At 31.4% G+C, this 24,331-nt stretch overlaps 3 protein-coding genes across 3 annotated transcripts; 2 read left to right on the top strand and 1 right to left on the bottom strand.

The window, feature by feature from the left end:
- Nucleotides 1-3,969: 3,969 nt before the first annotated feature.
- LOC129881806 (uncharacterized) lies at nt 3,970-5,222 on the top strand. The gene has a single exon (XM_055955912.1). It carries the CDS (start codon nt 4,256-4,258, stop codon nt 4,970-4,972), a length of 717 nt encoding a protein of 238 aa, XP_055811887.1. The 5' UTR covers nt 3,970-4,255; the 3' UTR covers nt 4,973-5,222.
- A 605-nt stretch (nt 5,223-5,827) lies between these two features.
- On the bottom strand, nt 5,828-11,186 carry LOC129882987 (probable LRR receptor-like serine/threonine-protein kinase At1g67720). The gene is made up of 9 exons (XM_055957516.1): nt 10,851-11,186; nt 10,205-10,751; nt 9,059-9,513; nt 8,787-8,922; nt 8,585-8,656; nt 8,437-8,505; nt 8,206-8,277; nt 6,364-6,435; nt 5,828-6,269 (listed from the first exon to the last, which is right to left on the bottom strand). Exons 1-9 carry the CDS (start codon nt 10,918-10,920, stop codon nt 6,227-6,229), a joined length of 1,536 nt encoding a protein of 511 aa, XP_055813491.1. The 5' UTR covers nt 10,921-11,186; the 3' UTR covers nt 5,828-6,226.
- Nucleotides 11,187-22,769: 11,583 nt separating this feature from the next.
- On the top strand, nt 22,770-24,214 carry LOC129881803 (2-hydroxyisoflavanone dehydratase-like). Its single transcript, XM_055955911.1, has one exon. The coding sequence runs from the start codon at nt 22,870-22,872 to the stop codon at nt 23,986-23,988; it is 1,119 nt and encodes a 372-aa protein (XP_055811886.1). The 5' UTR covers nt 22,770-22,869; the 3' UTR covers nt 23,989-24,214.
- Nucleotides 24,215-24,331: the final 117 nt, after the last annotated feature.

Genomic DNA, 24,331 nt, shown 5'->3' with positions numbered 1-24,331 from the left:
TTAAAATATGTTAATTTTAAAAAAAAAGATTTTTTTTAAAAAGATAAAAAAAAGATTTAAAAAAAGAAAGATTTTAAAAACAAATAAAAAAACATATTTTAAAAAACATATTTTAAAAAATAAATTTTAAAAACAGATTTAAAATCTTTTTATTTTAAAATCTGTTTTTTTATCTTTTTAAAAAAAAAATCTGTTTTTTATCTTTTTTTAAAAAAATATTTTTTAAAAAAATCTGTTTTTATCTTTTTTTAAAAAAATCTGTTTTTTAAAATTAACATATTTTAAAAAATAGATTTAAAAAAATAAATTTTAAAAACAGATTTAAAAATAAATAAAAAAACATATTTAAAAGGAAAAATAAGTTGGCCACTGAGAGGCCGACACGTGACACTCTGTTATACTCAAGGGCATATTTGGCCCAAAATATAACAATAAGGGTATAATTGGCCCTAAAGTATAACGAAGGGCATGAATAAACTATTTTTCAAAGTTCAGTGGTAATTTTAACCATTTTTCGTATTAAATAAGTATAGTAAATTTGTACATTTTTGGTTGAATTAGACTCGATCCTTAACCCCATTTAAGACATGTTATACATTAGTACAAATTATATGGGGACACTACCAAACAAAATTAATTGAAATTCACTGATCCAAAAATACAAGCTTTTTAATTCTCAACTAATTATAACTGTGCCAACTGGTACATTTATTCTGATAAAATTAAAAGAGTTTTTGCCCCCTAATTTGATTCTTTTCTGCGTTGTCTTTTTCCTCCTATATATCTAAGTAAAACATACTTATTGGAAATATTAAATAAGGCAAGTTTTACACATTCAGCAAAAATAATTAAATTCATTAGCCAGATATACAATAAATATATACTATTTTGTATATAAGAATGCATATTTTATATCTATTATAATATTTATCATATAAATTCACAATTTTCTCAAAATACAAAAGATCAATAAAGTTATACATTTTCCCTCAATGGTTACAACAGTCAAAACTTGAAAAAATAGACCATTTCATAATTATCAAAATTTCCTCAGGATCCTTTTTATTTCATCTACTTAACTAGATAATAAATAACCTACATGTGCAAATTGACCAGAGATAACATAAAAAAGAAGAAGAAGGGGAAAACCATATCATATTTTCCATCTCCCAAGATCATCAATTTTATATTAATTTAATCATATGAGCCGTTGTTAAACACCATAAGTATTTTCTTAATCACAATTAAACAGAGCCATTGATTGTGCATGCAAAGGCACTCTGTCTTTAAGAAAAAATAATACTAGTAAAATTTGTCATTACAACTATGTATGCATGTAATAATGAAAAGGATTCACCCTGTCTTCATAGCTGTCATTGATTAGATAAGAGTTATTACCAATTAGATCTTTTTAGTTTTGATCAGAAGTTTTAGGTTCGAGACTATTAAATATGAAGTTGACTTTGCTAGAAAACGTTTTACCTTTAATATACTTTTGCTGTATAAATTTAAATTAATCGAATTCAATTACGAATAACAGAAACCAAATTAACCAAAAAAGAATTGGATAAGGGTAATCACAAAGTTCTAAATCTTAATGTTAGCTTTTTCAAGAACAGGACATGATATGTACCACATTGTAAACTTTGTCATTGTACAAAATTGCCCTTTGCCGTGGGAGGAAAATTACCAAGTGAGTGACCAGCAAAAACAAACTTCTTCAAAGGGTATTCATGTCAGAATGAAAGATCATTAACTTGATTTAATTGGGAATTGCATAGTCTCACATGGCTAGACGCATGTGACCACATGCCTATAAATCCTCCCATGTTATTATTATGAATTCTCTGTTGGGTTATATGAAGGGTCAAACTGCTAAAGCACCCTCTACCTTTGACTAATTGATACTCCTGATTTTTCAGTTATATTTTAGTATAATAATTTAATGCTACAAAATATAGGTGAATCTATCATAAAGAGTTGGTGAAATATATAATTTATTCTGCCGCTCAATTATTGAAAAATTATAATTATAATTCTTGTGAAATATAACTTAAAATGTTTGATTTAAGTTCCTTTATATAGGAAATTTGTTATATTTAAACTATGTTTAGAGTTGTATTACCCTTTAATATGGACTAATGTACAAACTTAACATAATATAATAGTAGTCAAATGATGTAATAATATATGTTTTTTAAAATTTGTGAAGATTTCATAGCAAATGAATGAAAGATGCACACCTTAATTAATTGAAGGTTACATTTGTTTAGCCAGATATAACAAGGATGGAAATGGCAAATTATTGATATTTGAGGGACTAAAATTGCAAATTCACCTATAAGGTCTTGTTAAATTTATATGTATACATATATGTTCAAAGTCCAAAATGAGATGAGGGCCATTTAGTTTCTCATTATGTCACTAATAAAAACAGCTTTGTGGCCCCACTTTATCATTATAATTTATAACTAAACTAGTCTTAGGTTCTTGAATCATGGACATTTTAACATCTGAGAAAATGACATCCAAATTCACTAAACCAACTATTTTGGTCAAATTAATCCCTACATTGACTTCTATAAAACATAAATTTTACTAGGTTCATTATGTTGTTCCACATGATGAATAGTGCATTATGACTTGACTCAGCCACTTTCCTTAAATATTCCCAGGTTCTATGTGTCTTTTTGTGCAGCTTTTTCTTTGCTGTTGCAGTTTATGCTGACTACTAGTGTAGTCTAGAATTCACCCCATCTCCTTTTTTTTTCCGTTTCCTATAACGGTGGTATCTGATTTAGCTTGTTTACGCTTCAACTAATTTACTATACTTTTCACCAATAAAAATATCAAATTATTTGCGTATTAAAATTAAGGTTGAGTTACCTAGCATTTTTTCATCTCTACTTGAATTCACCCTTTCCTCTTCTTGTTTAATGTCTATAACTCATGCTTAATCAAGAGAATTTGTAAGCTTGACCAAAAGGGTTTGGAGAAGCACTATAAAGTTCAAATAGTTAAGCCATAGAAGAGGGAACACATTTTGTAATTCCAACTAATCTTACATCCTTATTTTAACTTTATATTTGTTGCAATTGCAAAATTATATATAGTTCAAGTCGAAAACAGTGAATTATCTTGCTCCTGATTATACATAATCATCCTCCACTATACAAATTGCATCTCAGATAGTTGCAGATGTTTATCAACAAACTCAAGTGTAAACATCTTTATTAGGACAACATGACAGAAAGACTGGAACAGAAAAAAAAAACTGAAATAAAACATTACCAGTGGGGCAAAAACAAAAACAATAACATATTATTGTAATCTCGGGATCAAGGAAGGGTGATCTGTACACAATCTTACTCTTATCTTGTGAAGGTAGAGAGGCATATTCGATATACCCTCAGCTCAAGTAAACCATAATAAAATCAAGTATGTAGGGGAGATACAACAATGAAGCAATTATGTTGAACATAATGGAGAAAAGAATAGTAGCAACAACACAAAATGCGATAACCGAAGCCAAAGAAACACCAAGTAATGATAAAATCAAAGAAAAAGTATGTGAGTAACGATAGTAATATTGACAAGAAAAATTAGACAACGCTCGACTACCTACTAATCTTTTACCTTAATCATTGACCTTCATATCCTCCTATCAAGGGTCATGTCTTCAGAAAGTTACAAGCGTGTCATGTCTTTGTATAATCACCTTTCCAAATACTTCTTTAACCTACCTCTACATTTCCTCATACCCCCTATAGTCAACTACTCGCACGACCTCACTAGCGCATCCACTCAAAAACAACAAGCAAGAGAAGTTTGATGCCATAGTAGTTGAAAAACAGAAGTAAGAACAATTATCAAAGAACTTTATTGTCCTATGCTACTAAAAATTTGAATCCATCAAAAGACACTAAGATGCCATAGTAGAAAAAAGCTTGTCTTTAGCTCCAAAGGGTGTTCATGTGCTGTTCCCATATTCTAATACATAAACTTACTTCATTTGTTTCTGCTTCTCCAGACCACTTAGTTTAAATATTCTCACTGTCCATAAACATTTACTACTACTAGCAAATATAACAAAGAACCCCTCATAAGAGTCTTACCAAATACAACAGCACACACAAATGCCATTCATTACTCGTAAACAATTCCCTGCCCTTATAAAACACACAACAAACTTAAGTTGTTTTCTTTATCCAGCAAGCTACATTTCCCTCAAGTCTCTCTTTTTCCCCTTAGTAACATGGTTTCCATAGAAGGCACCATTAGATCCGATGAGCCAACGTCTAGTCCACGAATTTCCTTCTCTTCAGAATTTCTTGATGAGAAAGACTTCATATCCATTACTCCAAATGCACAAGGTGAGAAAGAGCGAAAAGATCAACAAGAGAGATCAACACGAAGTACAGCTGAATTCGAGTTCCTCTCGAGCAAGTTAACCAACGAAAACATGATCACAGCAGACGAGCTTTTCTTCGAGGGTAAGTTACGTCCCTATTGGCAAATGCATTATGCTGAAAAGCTCAACAAAATTAGTTTAAAAGCTGAAGAGGAAATATTGAACAATACCGATGTCATGAAGAGTAAGGAAGACACTACTAGGCCAATAAATTGGTTTATTGATGAAGATCCTTCTCCTAGGCCACCAAAATGCACTGTTTTATGGAAAGAGTTACTAAGATTGAAACAGAAAAGAGCTTCTTCATTATCACCTTCTTCTTCGACTTCTTCCTCTTCTTCTTCTTCTTCAAGTTCACTTGCTGATAATGAAAAAAGCAAAGGGCAAGCAATCAAAGAGAAACATGTGAAGAGGATTAAGAAAGGATTAGAGAGGTGTAAATCAGAAACTTTAAGAGTTAGACCTGTGCTTCATGTGCCAATTTGCTCACAGGGGAAAAACACTGCATTGCCACCTCTGTTTTCACTTAAGAAAAAAGGAAGAGCAATTGAAAGAATTTAGCCATTGTTGGTCATTGTGTAGAGATGTTCTTTCTATTCGATTTGGTTTCGAAGCTTCTTTTAATTTCATCCTTTTTCATGAGTTTAGATTACATGTTTTTGTCATAGGAATTTACCTTAGCATTTTGATGTGTTCATTTCTTGTAATGTAATGTATGTGAAACTTATTCCATCTAGTTTATCAAGAGTTATTGTAATCTAACATTTCTAGCTTTTGTTTTCATGCAAAGAAATAGTGAACCAACAAGGCATACGCCTCTTGAATTTCTTTCGGAATTGTGAAAGTTTACGATACTCTCTAATTTTTTGCAATTTTTTGGGCATATTCTTCATTGATGGTTTCATGTAGAAGGAATAGAACAAAGTAATTCACTTCACAATGTTAATGATATCACACCTGAGCCTATTTTAATTTTGGGGTTGATTCAGGCTCAGGTGCAGTGGCGGAGCCACCTTGGGGTTAGGGGTTGATCCGAACCTCATTCGTCAGAAAATTATACTATTTATATATGATTAAAATAATTTTTTTATGTATATATAGTAGATGTCAAACCCCCTTCGACTAGTTCGTGTGTCTACTTTTTCAGATTTTGAATCCTCTTAGTCAAAATCCTAGCTCCGCCACTGCTTAGGTGTCATATCTTTACATGATATCAGAGTCAGATTCATCCCCATTTAGGCTTCCAATCCATGCTCTAATTGAGCCTGGATGTGAAAGAGGTGTTAGGTGTTACAGTGGATTATAGTCTCATAATGATTGGAGAACGAACTGGTGACTTATATCGATTTGGTTAATCTCCCCACAAGAGCTAGCTTTTGGATTGAGTTACGTCCAATTGTCATATCTTTACAGCAATCAACAGAAAAACTCTTGCGTTACTTCAATAATAAACAAGTTACAAACATGTTTATACAATTGAGTTTCAGCATATGTATGAATCAAAAGCAAAGTTACAGAAGGATAAAAATACAGAATTGAAAACTTCAATGACTGTACATACAGCTATGAACACAAAAAATTATAGCAAAATTCAATTTTACTAAACTACTTGGGCAGACAATGTGCTGGCAAACCAATTTGAATAGTTAGTCTTGGTAAGTGTATTCCGGAGTTCCAACAAAATAAGCTTTGAAGATTTTTCTTTTCACGAAAATTTTAAAATATTGAAAAAAAGGAACTGGAGGTTCTGAAATCTAAAGCCAAAAACTGAATATTTTATACTTTTAAATGTCCAAAGGAGCAAGGACAATCTCCTCATTTAGGGGGCTGTGACAACAATGGATTCCCAGGTGTGGTCCTACAATTAAAGCAACAGAGCAATTTGTTTAGTATTTGAACAAAAAGCAAAAGGCAAAAGCAACGAAAAACTATTGTGACGAATGATTCATTACCTGAGATTCATCGTTGATTTTCCGAGAAGACTACTTGGTATCTGACCAGACAAATTATTGTTCTGCAAGAAACTGCAACAAATAATAATGTGTCATTCACTTAACCTCAGCATAATATCAGATGAGCATATACAACATCAAGCAAGTTCCTTGATGGCATCCTTTGCAGGACATCGACTTACAATATGTCATATGACGATATAACATCTGTGCTTAACTTGACAAAAATAATAATTTAACTGAGCTTCTTTAGGTTAAAAATCATGTGGAATGGAAGGTAAAGGATTGTGTGAAATAATGTCAAGAATAGGTTAAACATTTTTCCTGATTCTTCAGCTATGAACTATAAATGATGTTTTTGGGATCGATGTGAACGCGCAAGATTCCCAGGCATACACTAATATTCAACTGACCTGACAAAATGTATAACTATTTCAAAAAGAAAAAAAAGATATGTTTCAGACACACATGCAAACCGATTCATCTATCTTTTAATTCTCTTTAAATTTGCATTTGATATCATAAACGTATCTCTATTGTGGTCAGTTAGAAAAGAAAAAAACATAATTAGAATCTGTACCTTGTGAAATGAAATTCTATGAGAAAAGTTATGTCTAAAGCAGTCAAGGATGCTCAAGGTAAGGACTTTAGAACATCAGATTTTCATACAATAGTTTCTATGAGCTCTGATCAAATGTGTGGTTTGTAGTGGAAGCTCTATGAAATGAGTATTATCTCGTGGGCTCTAATGGTGATTTCGCCCGATAGAGATCCTGTTGCTGAAGCGAACCAGAATAATTTTAGCTATGTACAGCTGTGGTAACATAGATCATTGCTTTCTTTGTTTGAGAATTATTATTTACCCTAACAGCCTCATCACTTGCATCCATAAACTAGAACTATTATCTGTTAAATTCTGTGATCCTATTTCTCATGTCCCTCAAATTTTTTGCAGTAGTCTAAATATTAGAACTAGGTGGCAGATGAATACAAAGGTCAATAAGTACGTCTCTCAGTTTTAGAGTAACCAAGATTATATGATCCGACAATTTTAGCAACTTCGGGAAAGCGGTGAAGTATTTCAGTACACTTCACTTTTAGGATTCTAAATGGCTGTATATTAGTCTCCAAAATTCTCAAAACCTGAAACACAAGGGCACAAATTTCTAGTGTCTCCTAGTATGTGTCTAGGATTTCCTACTCCTTTCTCGGCGTTTAGACATATTTTCAAGCAGTACCTTTTTGCTTGTTATTCCTTTGAGCTATCTTTCCTTTTCCAACTTGAGCAATTGATCTATGAAATTACAGTATGTGCAGGCGGAAAGCTCATCTCACTCGTAAGTGATGAAAACCTCAATTTGACAGTTGGATTCTCACATTAACGAGATCAATGGATGAATATATCAATTTATCTGACACAAATTTTCCTAAAACCTACTTCAATCTTTTTGAAAATGCTCTCTATACCAAGAGAAAACCACTTAAGAGATACTATTTGAGGTACTTGATTAATTCCTCGCTGCATAGCCACATTTACCTGTCTATTGATCCAGCAGTCCTAATACCCTTGCTTAGCATGTGCCTAATGACGCTGTGTAGCCCCATCACTCACTTCCCGACAGAGAGAAGATCTAGCAAATCCGTTGAGGTGGTTATATTATACTAGCATCATAGGGCCACTATACTTGAGAAAAAAGTGTACTTATACTAACATCATAGGGCAACTATAATTGAGTAAAACAGAAGTGTTGAAGATTACTAATTGATATCTATGCAAACAGAGGGGGCAAAATCGATTATGTATCATACTCATTTTGTTTTATTATGGAAAACCGAACTTACATTTCGTTAAGGCTCTTAATGTTTCCAAGAGATGGCGGAATTTCTCCACTAAGCTGATTGTCTTCCAAGTGTCTGAAATAAAAGACATGAGTATTAGGAATAGACGCACTTAATTACACAAGTTTTTGTTTTATTTTTACTTTCTTCACAAAAGCTTGGGCAATAATTAAAAATTGCATTATTGCAGCAGCAAATTAGAAAAAGAACAAAAGAAACCAAAGTGTAACTTACAGAGTCTCCAGGAAACTCAATGAGCTCAAATCTGGGATAGATCCCGTCAAATTATTATTGGCAAGCCATCTGTGATAAGTAAAAGACTGTTAAAAAAACTATTTGCATCCATCAATATATGAGCACTAAGAAATTTATATTCACATACATGCCACTCAATGCTGTCAATCTGGCAATGCTAGGTGAAATTGACCCAGAAAGACCCATGCTTGTTAGGTTTCTGCAGACAAAAGAGAGAGGAACACAAGTTAACAGGTAGAATCACTTGGACAAGCATAATTTGGATCGGGGATAAGGCGAGCAGTGTGGGGGAGTTTGAGGCTCATGAAGTAAGAGACATATGAACTCACAAAGAAGTAACACGAATTCGTGGTCCTCCAACACATGTAACTCCAGTCCATTGGTATTGAGGGGGTAAACATGGATCACCATTCCAATCTGCTGGAGGATTCTTGAAACTCTCCTTCAATTTTTCCAGAGCTATCACTGCAGTAAGAAATATATCACATTGATGTAGCTGAGTTAATTAATCTACAGAAAATGAGGTAAAAAGCAATCCTAGAAGACAGCTCATACTTATACAAGTGATAGGTTTATATTCGAAGCAAGAAAAGCATATTACCGTCTCGAGTATGAGTTTTTCCTCCAAGGGGCAACACTTCAAAAACCTCTCCAGCATTAATCAACGGACCAATATTTGATCCAAACAGAGGAGTTAAAGTTATCTTTGTAATACCAGACAGAAGCCACTGACTTGCAAATACAACCATGCCAGCCGAGGTAACATTAAGGTTGGGATAAAACACTATATCATTTATGCTTATGTTGAAAGCTCTTCCTGAGAATGAATCTTGATCATCAGCAAAGTAAAGAGCTATATAATATGTTGCGTTTGGGAGAGGTGCTGGAGGCCATAATAACTCCATAGCTTCGAGCTTATGGAGTGCTAACCGTGTCTGAAATACTTTTGCAGGGGGGTGATTCCAGATACCAGAAACAGAAACATGACTGAAACTTTCTGCAGGAGAATGTTGTCCATAGGGCCCCCAGTAACGATCAAATTCATCGTCAGGATATCTGGCAGGTTAAAATGCTTGAAGTTATGATAAACATAAACGAAAGAAACACGTTTGTTTAAACATGGATGATATAATCAGATACTAATTCCTCTAACAACCACTATAAAACTAGTAACCAAATAGACTTGAGTATATTTGCATTCAGACAGTTTATCAACTATATATACAAGGGGTGGTATTTTAATTGCTTAAGCTAAGCCTGAGAACAATTTTCAGGAACACGCTCAAAATGATATGCATTTTTCTATCTTCCTTGTAATAAATTTAGACGCTGGAAAAGATAGATTCCGCTGCAGTCCATAACCTATTCCAAATGAGCAATATGAAAGAACTTAAAGCCTCAAAGGTTTCAATTCACATTGTGATCAAAAGAGTTATTCAGACTAGTTGAACCAAATTACAGCAGATATAAATGTATCTATGTTGAAAGTTGAAAGAACTTCTAAATTCTTAAAGTTCAGGTGCAAGTCGATGGTCAATAGGGATTGAAATACACAAATTGTTAACCATTTTAAATCCTAAATTGGGATTCACTTCTACATAAACTGCAAGTATTTGAATTGCATTGTAAGTGGAATCTCGAAATTTAGGAATCATATTGGAACTCAAATACCAACTAAATCAAATCAAAACAAATCTTTTATAGTCAAAGCTAACAACTTCAGGTACAGATAGGTGAATCAACTTACCTGATAATTGATCCATTGTTTCCAAAACTGCTCCTTGTAATCAAAGTCAATCCATAAATGTTAAAATCTGTAGAATTATACAACGAATCCGACACTAAAACAAGTTCCAAAGCAGATATAAAAGGGTCAGAATCCGTAAAACTATTGGCAGCCAAACACACACTCATAGTCTTCCCTACAGCCTTAAAAATCCCTTCATAATATGAAGACATTCCATGCCAATAATCCTCAGTTGTATTCACTGGACTCCAAAAAGTTCCATCAACAATCTGATCAAACACAGGAGGATTCAAATTCTCATTAACCCCACCATAGAAATACGTTGTCCTAACCAAGTATTTCCCTCCACGATAAACAGGAACCTCATAACAGAATTTCTTGAAAACATTGTTCTGCAGTGGAAATGTACGGACAGTTGACAGTGTATAATCAAGAACATCAACTGTAAGATTCTTGGGTGTTCCTGCTGATACGAAACCAGTATCCGACAACCACTTTTGCTCATTAACCACAGAATCAACTACAGCACCACAATCAATCAGAACACCTGAAATCAACAACCAAAAAAAACAAGAAAAGTTGAAATCTTGAAAAAAAAGATCAAATTTTTCAAAGGGGTTTGATGAAATGGGAAAAAGGGGTTTACCTCTAAGGGATTGAGAAAGACAAGGGAAGAAAAAAAGGGAGAAAAGGAGAGAGAAATAGAAGAAAGACATGGTTACTGATGATGATTGAAGAAACAGAGAGTCATGTGAGGATTTTGAGAAAAAAAGGTTGATTTTTAGGTGGTGTGGGACAGTTGAATGAGTCGTTTGGGTGAGTTTAGCAAGAAAAGAATAGAAATTTGGAGAAATAGAGGTGAAGTTGGTGAAGAGGAAAGAATCAAAGTTGGATTAAGGCCATTGTTTTTTGTTTTTTTGGGGGTGAAGGAACGCGGGAATGAACCAGGTCAGCCTGCTTCACTTTGCTGCCATTTGCGGAGTAGGTAATTCTTTTCTTTTTTTTCCTTAAAAAAATAATTAATTTTGTTTCTAAATTGAAAGAGGAAAAAAAGAGTGATGAATATGATAATGTAGTAAAATGTAAACTACACCAATGGTGGACTGTTTCAATTTGGTTAAGGTCTCAGGATTTGAATTCCAGACATGTGAATTTAATCCAGGATTCAATATTGACATCGAACATTAAATGGACAACTAAAAAAATATTTTTGCATTCAAAAATTTAAAATAAAATATTTAGCTTTTGACCATAGATTTGAAATTAAAATTTTGAGTTTCAAATTGTGTTTGGATATTCATTGTAATTATAAAAAATTTAAAGTTTTATGAGTATGAGTCCCTAAAATCCAAAAAATGACTCACATTTCATGGCCAAATAGATATTTTTGAAAATAGATTTTTTAAAAAAATATACTCCTAACATTTATGACCAAACAATAGCTTAGATAATTTTAATGAATACAACGTAAATTCATTTATTTCAATTTGTTTGTTTTATTTTATCTTTTTAATCCATTTTAAAAAAAATATATCTTTCATTTTTTTGGTAACTTTTTTATTTTAACTTTTTATATGACATGTTTTAAACCACAAAAATAAAGAACATTTGATATATTTTATATATCTTTAGAAAATCAATTTATTTTTTATTTTCTTAAATTTCATGATTGTTTTGACTTTTTCCAGTAGTGATATAGTTCGTGTAAAACGAGATGGAACTTGGAAGATATAAAACTACCTGCTATACAAGATGGCACTTCAACTTTAAAATGCTCAAATCTAAAGAAAATGAAAATCAAGAAGTTCCAAAGTGTTTAAACAAATTACTGCAATTAGTGATCGACTCTTTTCACCAAATTACGAATAAACAAAAAATAACGTATATTAATCTTTTAATTAGTGATCGAATGTCTTTACCAAACTATGAATAAACAAAAAAAAAACTTATAGAGCCTCTTTGGATGGGCTTTAAGTTGGTCAAACCAACTTATAAACTCTTTTTTAGCTTTTGAACGTGTTTGCCTATTAACTTTAAGTCATAAAGTTCTTTGAAAAGTTAGGATTTCTAATTTTTTTTTCTAAGTGCTTAAAACCATTATGTTTGACCATGAAAATTACTTTTATATCCCTTATATTTTAACTAAATTCCCAAACTACCATTTTTATTCTTTTAACCCTAAAATTCAAACACTTATTTTCAACATAAGCACTTTTATCCAAACACTCAACTGCTTATTTATAAAAATAACTTTACTTTAAAGTTCTAAAAATACTGAATACATAAAAATTACTTTTTTTAAGCTCATCCAAACGGACTCGTAATCTCAAAAAGATTTGAAGCAACGTTAAACTCTACATTGTGAAATTTAATTCTTCCTAATCCTCTCCTATTTATGGATTCGAATTGATTGGAAGCCACGACGAGCAAACAAAAGCATAATTTTGTTTGTCATTTTTAAATTCTTTTTTCTCGTGTAACACGAAGTCAAAAGTTTTTGAAATATTAAAAATTGACATAATACGTTTGGTCTTCGCGGGTATCTATATTTTTTAATTTTTGATGTGCATAAGTAGATAAATAAATTTATATAAAATCAAATAAATAGATATATATATATATATATATTTTACGTGATATAATACAAATTAGTTCAACGTAGAATATATATATCTACTTATTAAATTTTATACAAATTTAAATATTGACTTATGCACGTCAAAATTAAAAAATATAAATGTCTAAAAGAACATGTCAAAGCAACCTAGACCACATCGCCCATCCAAGCTTATGCCACGTGGTGTTGGTATGAGTAATTGTTGGTGTCTTGGCCTTTGGTCGTTTCTTTATTATTTTAGCTTAATTTCAATTTTTGGGCATTTTTATTTAATTTATTATTTTTTCCATAACGGGTCGGCCTCGGCCCAATCCTTCATGCTAGCGGATCAAGTGAGGTTGGACTTTAAACCTCACTTTTAAATGGGCCGAAAAAACTTTAGCCAAATCCCATTTAATTGACAAGTTTTTGCACAGGTAATCTCTATTTTATGGCGATCTTTAATTTTTGTCCCTACTTTTCATTTAGAGAGAAATCTGTAGTCCTAATTATACTTACTATGATCTTTTGTTATACAACTATCCAATGTTATAAAGCAAATTTTGCCCTACTAGCCGCAGAATTTCACAAATAGGATATTTTGATGCCATTATTTAAATTTTTAATTCCGTTTATTTATTTTTTATTTGCAAAGTTAGATTCGTCAGCCAAATTTTTGTAACAAAATCTTGGTGAATCATAAAAAAAATATAAATTGATGGATAAAACTTAACTTGTCACCATAATCATCAAGATTTTTGGCCAACCCTGGATATATCACCAGAACTTTGGTCATAAATCTTCGCGATTTACAAAACGTTGGCCAAATTTGTTTGACAAATCACAAGATTTGACCATAAAATTTTGATGGATCATTATAATTTGTTGTGTAAAAATTTCACCAACATGCTTTACATTAAAATTAATTTAAATCAACTCCAAATAATATTAAAATCGATATACAACCTTCTAATATCAATCTCATAAATTTCAACTGATAAATCAAAAATAGTTTCATTTTGTCTTCTTGAACAAGTAAAGCAAATAAAGATTCATCAATTAAATGAGTGTCTTTAGAAAGGACATTCAACGTAAGTTCGCGCTTACTAGCAAGTATTGCAGAAAACATTTCAACTATCAATTTGGTACTAATATTAATTATTATTTAGTATGTAATCAATAAGCTTCAACTTGCATGGTCTTCAGTTTGCCCCAAGCAGTTTTTGAGAAAAACTTGAAAATTTCTTGGCAATTAGTGTTTGTCCATATAATTTGTCATTACTTGGCAAATATATTTGGCAAAAATCCCAAGTTCTAGAAAAAAACTAGAACTTGGAGACTTGGAAGTTTTAAAAATTTAAAAATTACTCCAAATTTTTATATTTTATAAAAACACCCATCATTTATTAATTCCCACTAAATATTTATCTACCAACTTACTTCATTGCTTCGTCTTTTCAGTCATTTGATCTAGAAATGAAAGCTTGTCTGGAAGAGATTGTTTGTACAATGTGGAAAGATTTTATAAAAAAAATAGTTTGTGTAACAAGATTGGGAAAAAAAAACAATTTGTTTTTAATTCGATTAATGTATTACTCTTGCCCATATTGTTATTTTTTTTAATTGTTATCAATTATGTTATAAGTTTTTTTTTAACGAAACACGTTCATTATAAAATAATAACACAAACTTGTGGGTATTTTAAATAATTTTTAAAACTTACAGATATAAAATAATATTTTTTGAAACTTCACCAAAACTTTTAAAAATTTGTGGCCAAACACATAATAAAACTTCACCCAAAAATAACTTGCTGGGAATATTTAGGAACATGGGACCAAACGCACCTTAAGATCATTACTTGATGGTTTTGATCGTACAAATATATTTTCTTTCTTTTGCCATGTTTCGATATGTGGGTAATTCTGAAAAGGAAGCCCCAATTTGTAGTGCATCATTTAATTTGGAAAATTACACTAATCAGTACAACGATCAAGGGATGGTTAATTGAACATCCATTATTTAAATAATTGTATTGTGCGTATAAATCGAGTATTATATTTTAATATGTAACATTATTAAAATAATTGTATTGTTTTGACTTAGTCATGAAAAAAATTCAAGATTGATGATGGTTCCACTCTTATGGCGGCTTTGATGATCAAAAATAGGAGGCAAATGCATGTCTTTTGGATGGTGGCAGAAGAAGAACTTGTTTAAAACGTTTTGGATGAATTTTAAATAACGACAATAGATAATTTCAACCCTTCCATTTTCTCATTGTTCGATCACCTACTATTGGGAGGATAATGACAGATATTTTATAAATCATATAAGCCGATTCGTTTATTTTGGATGAATTTTAAATAATGACAATAGATAATTTTACTCAATCAATTTATTTAAAAAGAAATTTTTTTATTATGATCTACGTCATTTATTTAATCGGCGTAACTTAGCGAATGCAATAAGTTGGTTGCCTAATTAATTAGCTGTTAAAAAGTCTTACAGAAGTCATAATTAAAGTACCTGTTAATAATTTTATATTGTTAAAAAGTAATAATGGATGTCATTTATTCATGTGGGCCTCACCCAACTTGCCCAATTGTTAGCAAATTGCAATTTGCTTTGTACCTTCTATATTGACTATAAATAGCCGTGTTAGCACAATAATACATACACACTGATATGAACTCTCTTTTTCTTTTTTTATTACCATTTATAGTAATACGTAACAATATTATAATATATTTATCATATATTAAAAGTGAATTATACATGCAATATAAATACATTATAAGTGTTTTCAAATATATTATGCTTGTTTGGTAAGAAATTGACACAATGTATTATAAGTGTATTAAAATATGTGATAAATATATTATTCATGAATAAAACTTGTATTATATGAGTTTTATAAATTATTCTCGCTAATATGTATTAAAAGTATATTATAAATGTCCAATAAAAAAAATATCATTACTATAAATAATAAATATTTTATTAATATGGTATATTTTGCGTAAGTTTTCTGTATTTAAATGGTACACTTTTGTTACCATTCCAAATTTACGAGCACCTTAGAATTTTCTCTTTCCTTTCTTTGACTTTTCTTTTGAGGTATAATTTGTTGAAAAAATTGTTGTACAGTCATGAAAATAACAGGAGTAAAACTAACTTAAATAACAAAATTTAAATAATATAAAATTCAGCAAAAAAGTAGAGAAAAGGAAGAGATTAATTGCAAATCTGTTTTACTCTGTTAAAAAAAAATTGAGAATTTATATAAGTGAGAATGAGATGGCTGAATAAACAAGAATACTCTAATGTATAAAATCATCTCTTAATGTCAATAAATGAAAAAAATAATGACAATAAAGAGAGAAGATTATAATCGGTTAAAAATGGATCAAATTAAAAGAAACGTTTGTCAAATGCCGAATTTGTCATAATGAATACCTTCAAGGCAATTCAATTTTGCAGCAACTGTATGATGAAATATTAATGCAAATATTAAAAATAATAGTAATTCTTTTAAAATATTAAAATAATTATTTTTCCAACATAATTTCTAGAAGTTTTTGAAATATCAGACATTAGATATTTCAACCCTTCCATTTTCTCGTTGTTCGATCACCTACTATTGGGAGGATAATGACAGATATTTTATAAATCATATAACTATAAACCGATCCGTTTATTTTGGATGAATTTTAAATAATGACAATAGATAATTTTACTCAATCAACTTATTTAAAAAGAAATTTATTTGATTATGATCTACGTCATATATTTAATCAGCGTAACTTAGCGAATGTAATAAGTTGGTTGCCTAATTAATTAGCTGTTAAAAAGTCTTACATCGTAAAAAGTCATAATTAAAGTATCCGTTAATAATTTTACATTGTTAAAAAGTAATAATGGACGTCATTTTCTCATGTGGGGCCCACCCAACTTGCCCAATTGTTAGCAAATTTCAATTTGCTATCTACCTTCTATATTGACTATAAATAGACGTGTTAGCACAATAATACATACACACTGATACGAACTCTCTCTTTCTCTTATTTTATTTTTCTCCTTATTTTGTGAAGTTAGTTTATTTTATAACACGTTATCAGTACGAGTCTCCATCGCTGTTAGTTTATTTTATAACACGTTATCAGTACGAGCCTCTATCGCTTTGAGCTACATTTTTAAGAAGGTAACAAAAGGGGTAAAAACAATTTTCTTAAAATGTCTAATATTTCTAAACTTGAATATATTGCTCTTAATATATTTGGAAACGGCTACTCATCATGAGCACTAGATGCCGAAATATATCTAAAATCGATGGGTCTGACAAACACCATCAAAGATGACAATACAGCATCTAGTCAAGACCGTGTCAAAACAATGATATTTCTCCGCCACCATCTTGATGAGGGATCAAAATTACAGTACATTACATTAAATGACCCCCTTAAATTGTGGAAGAATCTAAAATAAGGATATGACCAACTGAAATTAGTCATCCTTCCACAAACACGTCATGATTGGCTAAATTTGAGATAAATGGATTTTAAAAATATCACTGAATATAATTGTGCTTTGTTTAGAATTATAACTCAGTTAAATTTATGCGAAAAAGAAATCACTGAGCAAGATAAACTTGAAAAAACATACTCTACATTTCCACCCGCGAATATGCTCCTACAGCAGCAATATCACGAAAAGGGGTTAAAAAATATTCTGAATTACTTTCTCACCTTCTAATAGCTGAACGCCACAACGAATTGCTAATGAAAAATCATGGTAGTCGGCCCGTTGGTTCTTTGTCACTCTCTGAAGTGAATCAGACAAATTATAATCAACAAGAAAGAGGTCATGACCCCAATCATGGTCATGGTCGTGATAGAAGAAGAAATTATAATCATGATGCTCGGCTGACACCGAGAAATGATCAGCAGTACAAAAAGAAGAGTGAAAAGCCCGAAGCTTTACCAAAGAAAAATTTAGAAAATATATGTCATAGATGTAGAAGTACGGGGCACTGGTCGCAGACTTGCCGGTCATCAAAATATCTGGTTCAGCTATATCAGACATTCTTGAAGAGGACAGAAAATAATCCAGAGACAATCTTTATCTCTGAGGATAATATTGAGCCTATGCATCTGGATGTAGAAGATTTCTTCAATTTTTCTGAAGGAAATATGAATATCGATAACCATGATAATATTTAAATAATTTTTTTTCAGTTGTATGTACTAAATAATATGCTTGTATTTTTCTAATCCATATAAATAAATAAAATTTGTGTAATGAGCCATGTTTTAATTATAATATTTACTTTTTTTTTTTGAAGAAAGATATAGATATGCCTCAAATTTTATTTGGATCAATGATCAATTACGAGGTTATTTGTGTAATTGATAGTGGAACAACTCATACCATTTTTAAAGACTAGAAACATTTTTTTAACTTGTTTAGAAGAAAAGCAAATGTTAGTACAATTTCTGGTAATTAAAAAATAATTAAAGGCTCCGAAAGAGCTTCTATATTTCTGCCTAAAGGGACAAAAATTGTATAGAAGATGCACTATTCTCTTCAAAAATCTTCAAGAAACTTGTTAAGTTTTAAAGATATCCACAGAAATGAATATCACGTTGAGACATTAAATAAAATGAATACTGAATATCTTGGTATAACCAAGAGTGTCTCAGGCCAAAAATATATTTTGGAAAAATTACCACTTTGTTGTCTAGTCTATATTATGCAAAATTAGTGCAATTGAAGCACATTTGATCGTAAAGCAGCAGTTTACTAATCTATATACATTTGTGCTATGACATGATCGAATAGGTCATCCTGGATCAATAATGATGAGACAAATCCTTGAAAATTCAGCTGGACATCCGTTAAAGAACCAGAAGCTTCTTATGAATGATGAATTTTCATATGCTGCTAGTTGTCAAGGCAAATTAATTGCCACACCATCGACGCTGAAGTTTGACATCGAATCTTCTTATTTTTTAGAGCGTATACATGGATATATATATGGACCTATTCATCCACCTAGTGGATTGTTTAGATATTTTATGGTCCTAATAGATGCATCATCTAGATGATCTTATGTGTGCCTCTTATAATCTCGCAATCTAACGTTTGCGAAGTTGTTAGCACAAATAATAAGATTAAAGGCCCAATTCTTAGATTATCCAATTAAGATCATTTGCCTTGATAATGCTGGAGAATTTACATCCCAAGTTTTTTATGATTATTGCTTATCAATTGGGATAAAAATTGAACATCCTGTTGCTCATGTTCATATTCAAAATGGCCTTACAGAGTCATTTATTAAGCGCCCATAATTGATAGCAAGACCTCTACTAATGAAAACAAAATTATCAATTACTATTTGGGGTCATGCTATCTTACATACAACAACACTTGTACGTCTCAAACCGACATATTATAATAAAACTTTCCGTCACAATTAGTAGTTGGTCATGTGCCTATCCGAATTGATGTCCCAAAAGGACCATCTACTAGTATCATAGCTTCTGAATTCCAAACACGCCTGAAGCGTGGTAGACCATTGGGTTCAAAGAATAAAAATCCTAGAAAGAGAAATATAAAGAATAATAAAGATGATACTACACAAGAACCTCCCAAAGAAGGTCAACATTTGAGTAATTCTGATATTTCTGAAGAAATCAGTGAACTTGAGACTCAAGTGATTGAAGAACTTTCAATAAGTTCTACTGGTGATGAGATAAATTTAGATCGATCGAAAATTATGGTGGATAATATTTTTGAATATAATGTTGCATTTAACCTCATGCAAGATAGTGAAAGTCTTGAGACTAAATTCATCGAAGAATGTCGACGTAGATGTGATTGGCTAGAATGACAAAAGGTAATTCAATCAGAATTAAACTCACTTGCTAAACAAGAGGTTTTTGGACCTGTAGTCCAAACCCCTGATGGTGTAAAACCAGTTGGCTATAAATGAGTTTTGTGCGAAAATAAAATGAGAGAAATGAAATTGTAAGATACAAGGCATGCCTTGTTGCACAAGGATTCTCTCAAAAACTCGGGGTCTACTATGAAGAAACATATTCTCCAGTTTTGGATGAAATAATTTTTTGATATCTCATTAGTTTAGCTGTACATAAAAATCTTAAAATACATCTAATGGATGTAGTTACATCTTACCTTTATGGTTCACTTGATAATGAAATTTACATGAAAATCTCAGAAGAATTAAAATTGCCTGAAGCGTGTAATAAGTCTCGGGAGATATACTCAATGAAATTGCAAAGATCATTATATGGTCTAAAATAATCAGGGCGTATGTGGTATAATGGTCTTAGTAAGTACTTAATAAATGAAGACTATATAAATGATGTCATTAGTCCATGTGGTTTTATTAAGAAAACGAAATCAGAGTTTGTTATACTCGCCGTTTATGTTGATGACATAAATCTCATTGGAACCCCTGAAGAGGTCCAAAAGGCGATTGAATATCTAAAGAAAGAATTTAAGATGAAAGATCTTGGAAAGACAAAATTTTGTCTGCGTCTGCAAATTGACATTTAACAGATGGGGTTTTTGTCCATCAATTTGCCTAAACTGAGAAAATCTTAAAATGATTTTACATGGGCAAAGAACATCCGTTAATTATTCCAATGATTGTTCGTCACTTGAAGTAGATAAAGATCCATTTCAACCTCTAGAAGAAAATGAAGAACTTCTTGGTCTTGAAGTACCATATCTCAGTGCTATTGGTGCGCTTATATATCTTGCTATTGCAACCAGACTTGATATAATATTTTTTGTTAATTTGCTGGCAAGGTATAATTCATCCCCAATGCGAAGACTTTTGAACGGTATCAAGTATATTTTGCGATACCTAAAGGGTACCATTGATATGTGTTTGTTTTATACTAACAAAGGTTGTGCAGACCTTATTGGTTATGCAGATGCAAGTTATTTATCAGATCCACATAAAACTCGATCTCAAATAGGCTATCTATTTACATACGGATGAACTGCTATATCATTGTGATCTACAGAGCAGTCTATTGTTGCTACTTCTTCAAATTATGCTGAAATAATAGCAATTCATTAAGCAAGTAGAGAATATGTGTGGTTGAGATCAATGATACAGTTCATCAAAGAAAGATGCAGCCTGAAAAATGATGTCAAATTACTCACAATTATATTCTAAGACAATGATGCGTGCATAGCTCAATTGAAAGTTGACTTCATAAAAGGAGATAGAACGAAATATATTTCACTAACATTATTCTTCACGCATGATCTTCAGAAGAATGGTGATATTGATGTACAACAAGTTCGTTCGATTGATAATTTTGTAGATTTATTCACAAATGCATCACCAACATCAATTTTTGAGAAACTAAGATATAAGATTGAAATGCGTCGTCTCCAAAATATCAAATGAAGTTTTTATCAGGGGAGTAAAATATGTGTTGTACTCTTTTTCTCTTAACCAAAGTTTTGTCCCATTGAGTTTTCCTAGTAAGGTTTTTAATAAGGCAACACTCAAGGCGTATTACCTGATGTGTGTACTCTTTTTCCTTCACTAGGCTTTTTTCCACTAGGTTTTTCCTAGTAAGATTTTGACGAGGCACAACACTATGGGTGTTCAGAATAACTATGCATATTGTTTCTTGTAAAGTTTTTAATGAGGCACATTACACGTGGACATTCAAGGGAGAGTGTTATGAAATAAATAATGGGGGATGTCCATCGCTTGAAATTGCTCATTACCAAATTCTACCACTATTAATTGTCCCATCTTATCATTCCTCAATTTACCAATAAATAAGGCAATATAGAAAATGAAAGATTGTGTAGAAAATATCAGTGGAAATACAATTTTAAATTCGTCTTCTTCCTCTCTTCTTATTATTAATTTGTTTTCTGCCTTTTTCTTACTCTTTTTATTTAATTACTTTATAACTAGAATATAGACAGTGGATTTGTTGCCTAGCCAACTCAGGAAGATCAATATTTTGGTCTGTATCTAGTTCCCTCATTTGACTACTAATGGCTAATCGGTAATTTGACTATATACTACCTCATCCATGTCATGACCGGGGGCCAGATGAGTAGTATATATATACAGTATCCTTCTGGTTTTACAAAAATTTAAAAGTATCTCTATAATAGTTTTAGTTTTGTTAAAGAAAAAGAAAAGAAGAATTAATCTAATTGTATTTGGTTGAGAAAAAATATGTGATCTTTTTTTTTAGCTATTTTACTTTGATATTGGAAAAACTTCCTTACGCTAATAATATATATAATTTAAACTTACTAACATGGGTTATGGTCTACTGATGAAATTGCTTCATTTTTAACTAGAAGTTTCAAGTTTGAGTCTTGATATGAAAAAAGTTTTGTTGAAAGCTCTACTCGTGAATTGACTCTAAAGTAAGCGATCTGAATTTAGTCGCAAAAAATATAAGTATAATTTAAACTTATTTTGAAAAATGGTGCGTTTTGGGAGTGCCTTGGCAACAAATACATTACGTACCATTCATTTCGAATTCACGAGCAATTACTTTTTCTTCTTTTCTCTAAACATTTCTTTTACTTTGATGTATGATTTCTAGAAGGTTGTTGAGGTTTCAAATTATGAACTAGAATATTCGAGGTAGTGTCTTTTCATAATAGAGTATACATCTTCTTCTTAATATCCTCGATCCACTTCTATATATAATTAGTTATATTTTAAATAATTTTATATTGTAAGAAATCATAACTATCGGATCATTTCTTTAGGAAATTAATATCGATAACCTGAAAAATAGGATACATAACTTTTAAAATTTTTGTGATATATATATATATATATATTTTTTAATCTATTCTGAAAAGAATATTATCTTTCTAAATGTAAAAAAATAATTAAATTTTAATTTTAACATTAATTAAATAATTTATAGCCCCACAAAGTATATCATTCTCCCTTTAATTGTAGAAGTTTGCGAAAAGGTCATTATTTGAATATTAAACCCATGCTCCACTAAATCTAGATTTGCTCAATTATATTCTTTACATGGGTCATCAACTGCTGAGAAACAAAGACATCCAATCCCATTATATAAATCAACTTTCTTCCAAATTTCTATACCCAAATCAACATTTTTACAATACCTCATCTTCTAATTCTCTCTACACTAATTATTCCATGGCTAATTCCAGTGACAATAACAATAATGAGATTGTGACTGAAATGGATGGTCTGTACAGAATCTATAAGAACGGTCGAGTCGATCGTTTATATGATAGAAATGATTTATTAACGTACGTACCCCCATCACTTGAAGATCCAACCACTGGTGTCTCCTCCAAAGATGTCACAATTTCACCACATGTTTCTGCTAGACTTTACCTTCCAAAAAACACAACCAATTCTACCCAAAAACTTCCCATTTTAGTCTATTACCACGGCGGTGGACTGGTTCTTGGATCCGCATTTTTTCACTCGTACCAACGTTACCTCAACATTTTGGTTTCTGAAACGAACGCAATCGCGATTTCAGTAGAGTATCGATTAGCCCCCGAGCATGACGTGCCTACAATTTATGAAGATTCTTGGACTGCACTCCAATGGGTCGCGTCACATGCTAGTGAAAAATTCACTAATGCTAATGAAGACCAGTGGCTAAAAAACTACGGAGACTTTAGTAGATTGTCAATATTTGGCGACAGTGCTGGTGGCAACATAGTTTATCACATGGCCATGAGAGCAGGGAAAGAAGGTGGTATTAATAAAAATGTGACGATAAATGGTTCGATTCTTGTTTGTCCTTACTTTTTGGTTCCACTTGAGAACATTGAACAAAGTGTATCATACAAGAATTGGATTGTTATTAGCTCACCATCAGAAGCTGGGCTTCACAGTCCAATGATTAATCCACTTGCTGAGAAGGCTCCTTGTTTGTCTCAATTTGGATGCTCAAGATCGTTGTTGTGTTTTGCAGAGAAAGATGAGTATATTCCAAAAGAAATTGGGATTCAATTCGTTGAGGGTTTAAAGAAAAGTGGTTGGAAAGGGAATTTGGAGTTCATTGAAGTTGAAGGTGAAGGTCATTGCTTTCAACTAGCTAATCCTGAAACTGAGAAATCTCAAAATTTGATCAAGCGTTTTGCTTCTTTTATCCAACTTAAGTAATTAAAATTATTAGTGCTACATTATATTAGATGTCGTACACTGCTATAGTAAAATCATTGTTGCTTCAATACTTGCCTTATCTTGATTTTTGTCAGAATGAGATGTCATTTTCGATCGTCTTGTAACAATAACATTATGTTATATTATGTTTGATTTTCTTTTTTCACGGCGGAAGACTTTAGACTTGGTCATGAAAAGAAAAGGACAAGATTGCCTACATGATGGCTTTGATGATTATCAAACGTGGGAGGCAAACACATGTCTTTGGTTTTACAAATAATTAAAAGTATCTGATCTCTATAATAGTTTCAGTTTCTTATAAATAAAAATGATAAAAAGAATT

This window comes from Solanum dulcamara, chromosome 3, assembly GCF_947179165.1.
Source record: "Solanum dulcamara chromosome 3, daSolDulc1.2, whole genome shotgun sequence".
Classification (NCBI taxonomy): domain Eukaryota; kingdom Viridiplantae; phylum Streptophyta; class Magnoliopsida; order Solanales; family Solanaceae; genus Solanum; species Solanum dulcamara.
Note: the sequence above shows the minus strand (reverse complement) of the source record. Positions and strands in the feature narration are given on the sequence as shown.

Excerpts from the sequence above, each read along its gene's own strand:
- LOC129881806 (XM_055955912.1), top strand. The coding sequence starts at position 4,256 with ATGGTTTCCATAGAAGGCACCATTAGATCCGATGAGCCAACGTCTAGT.
- LOC129882987 (XM_055957516.1), bottom strand. The coding sequence starts at position 10,920 with ATGTCTTTCTTCTATTTCTCTCTCCTTTTCTCCCTTTTTTTCTTCCCT. Across the intron at positions 8,657-8,786 it reads CGAATTCGTGTTACTTCTTT|AAACCTAACAAGCATGGGTC; the intron begins GTGAGTTCATAT and ends TTTTGTCTGCAG. Across the intron at positions 6,436-8,205 it reads ATTAAGAGCCTTAACGAAAT|TTTCTTGCAGAACAATAATT; the intron begins GTAAGTTCGGTT and ends TATTTGTTGCAG.
- LOC129881803 (XM_055955911.1), top strand. The coding sequence starts at position 22,870 with ATGGGTCATCAACTGCTGAGAAACAAAGACATCCAATCCCATTATATA.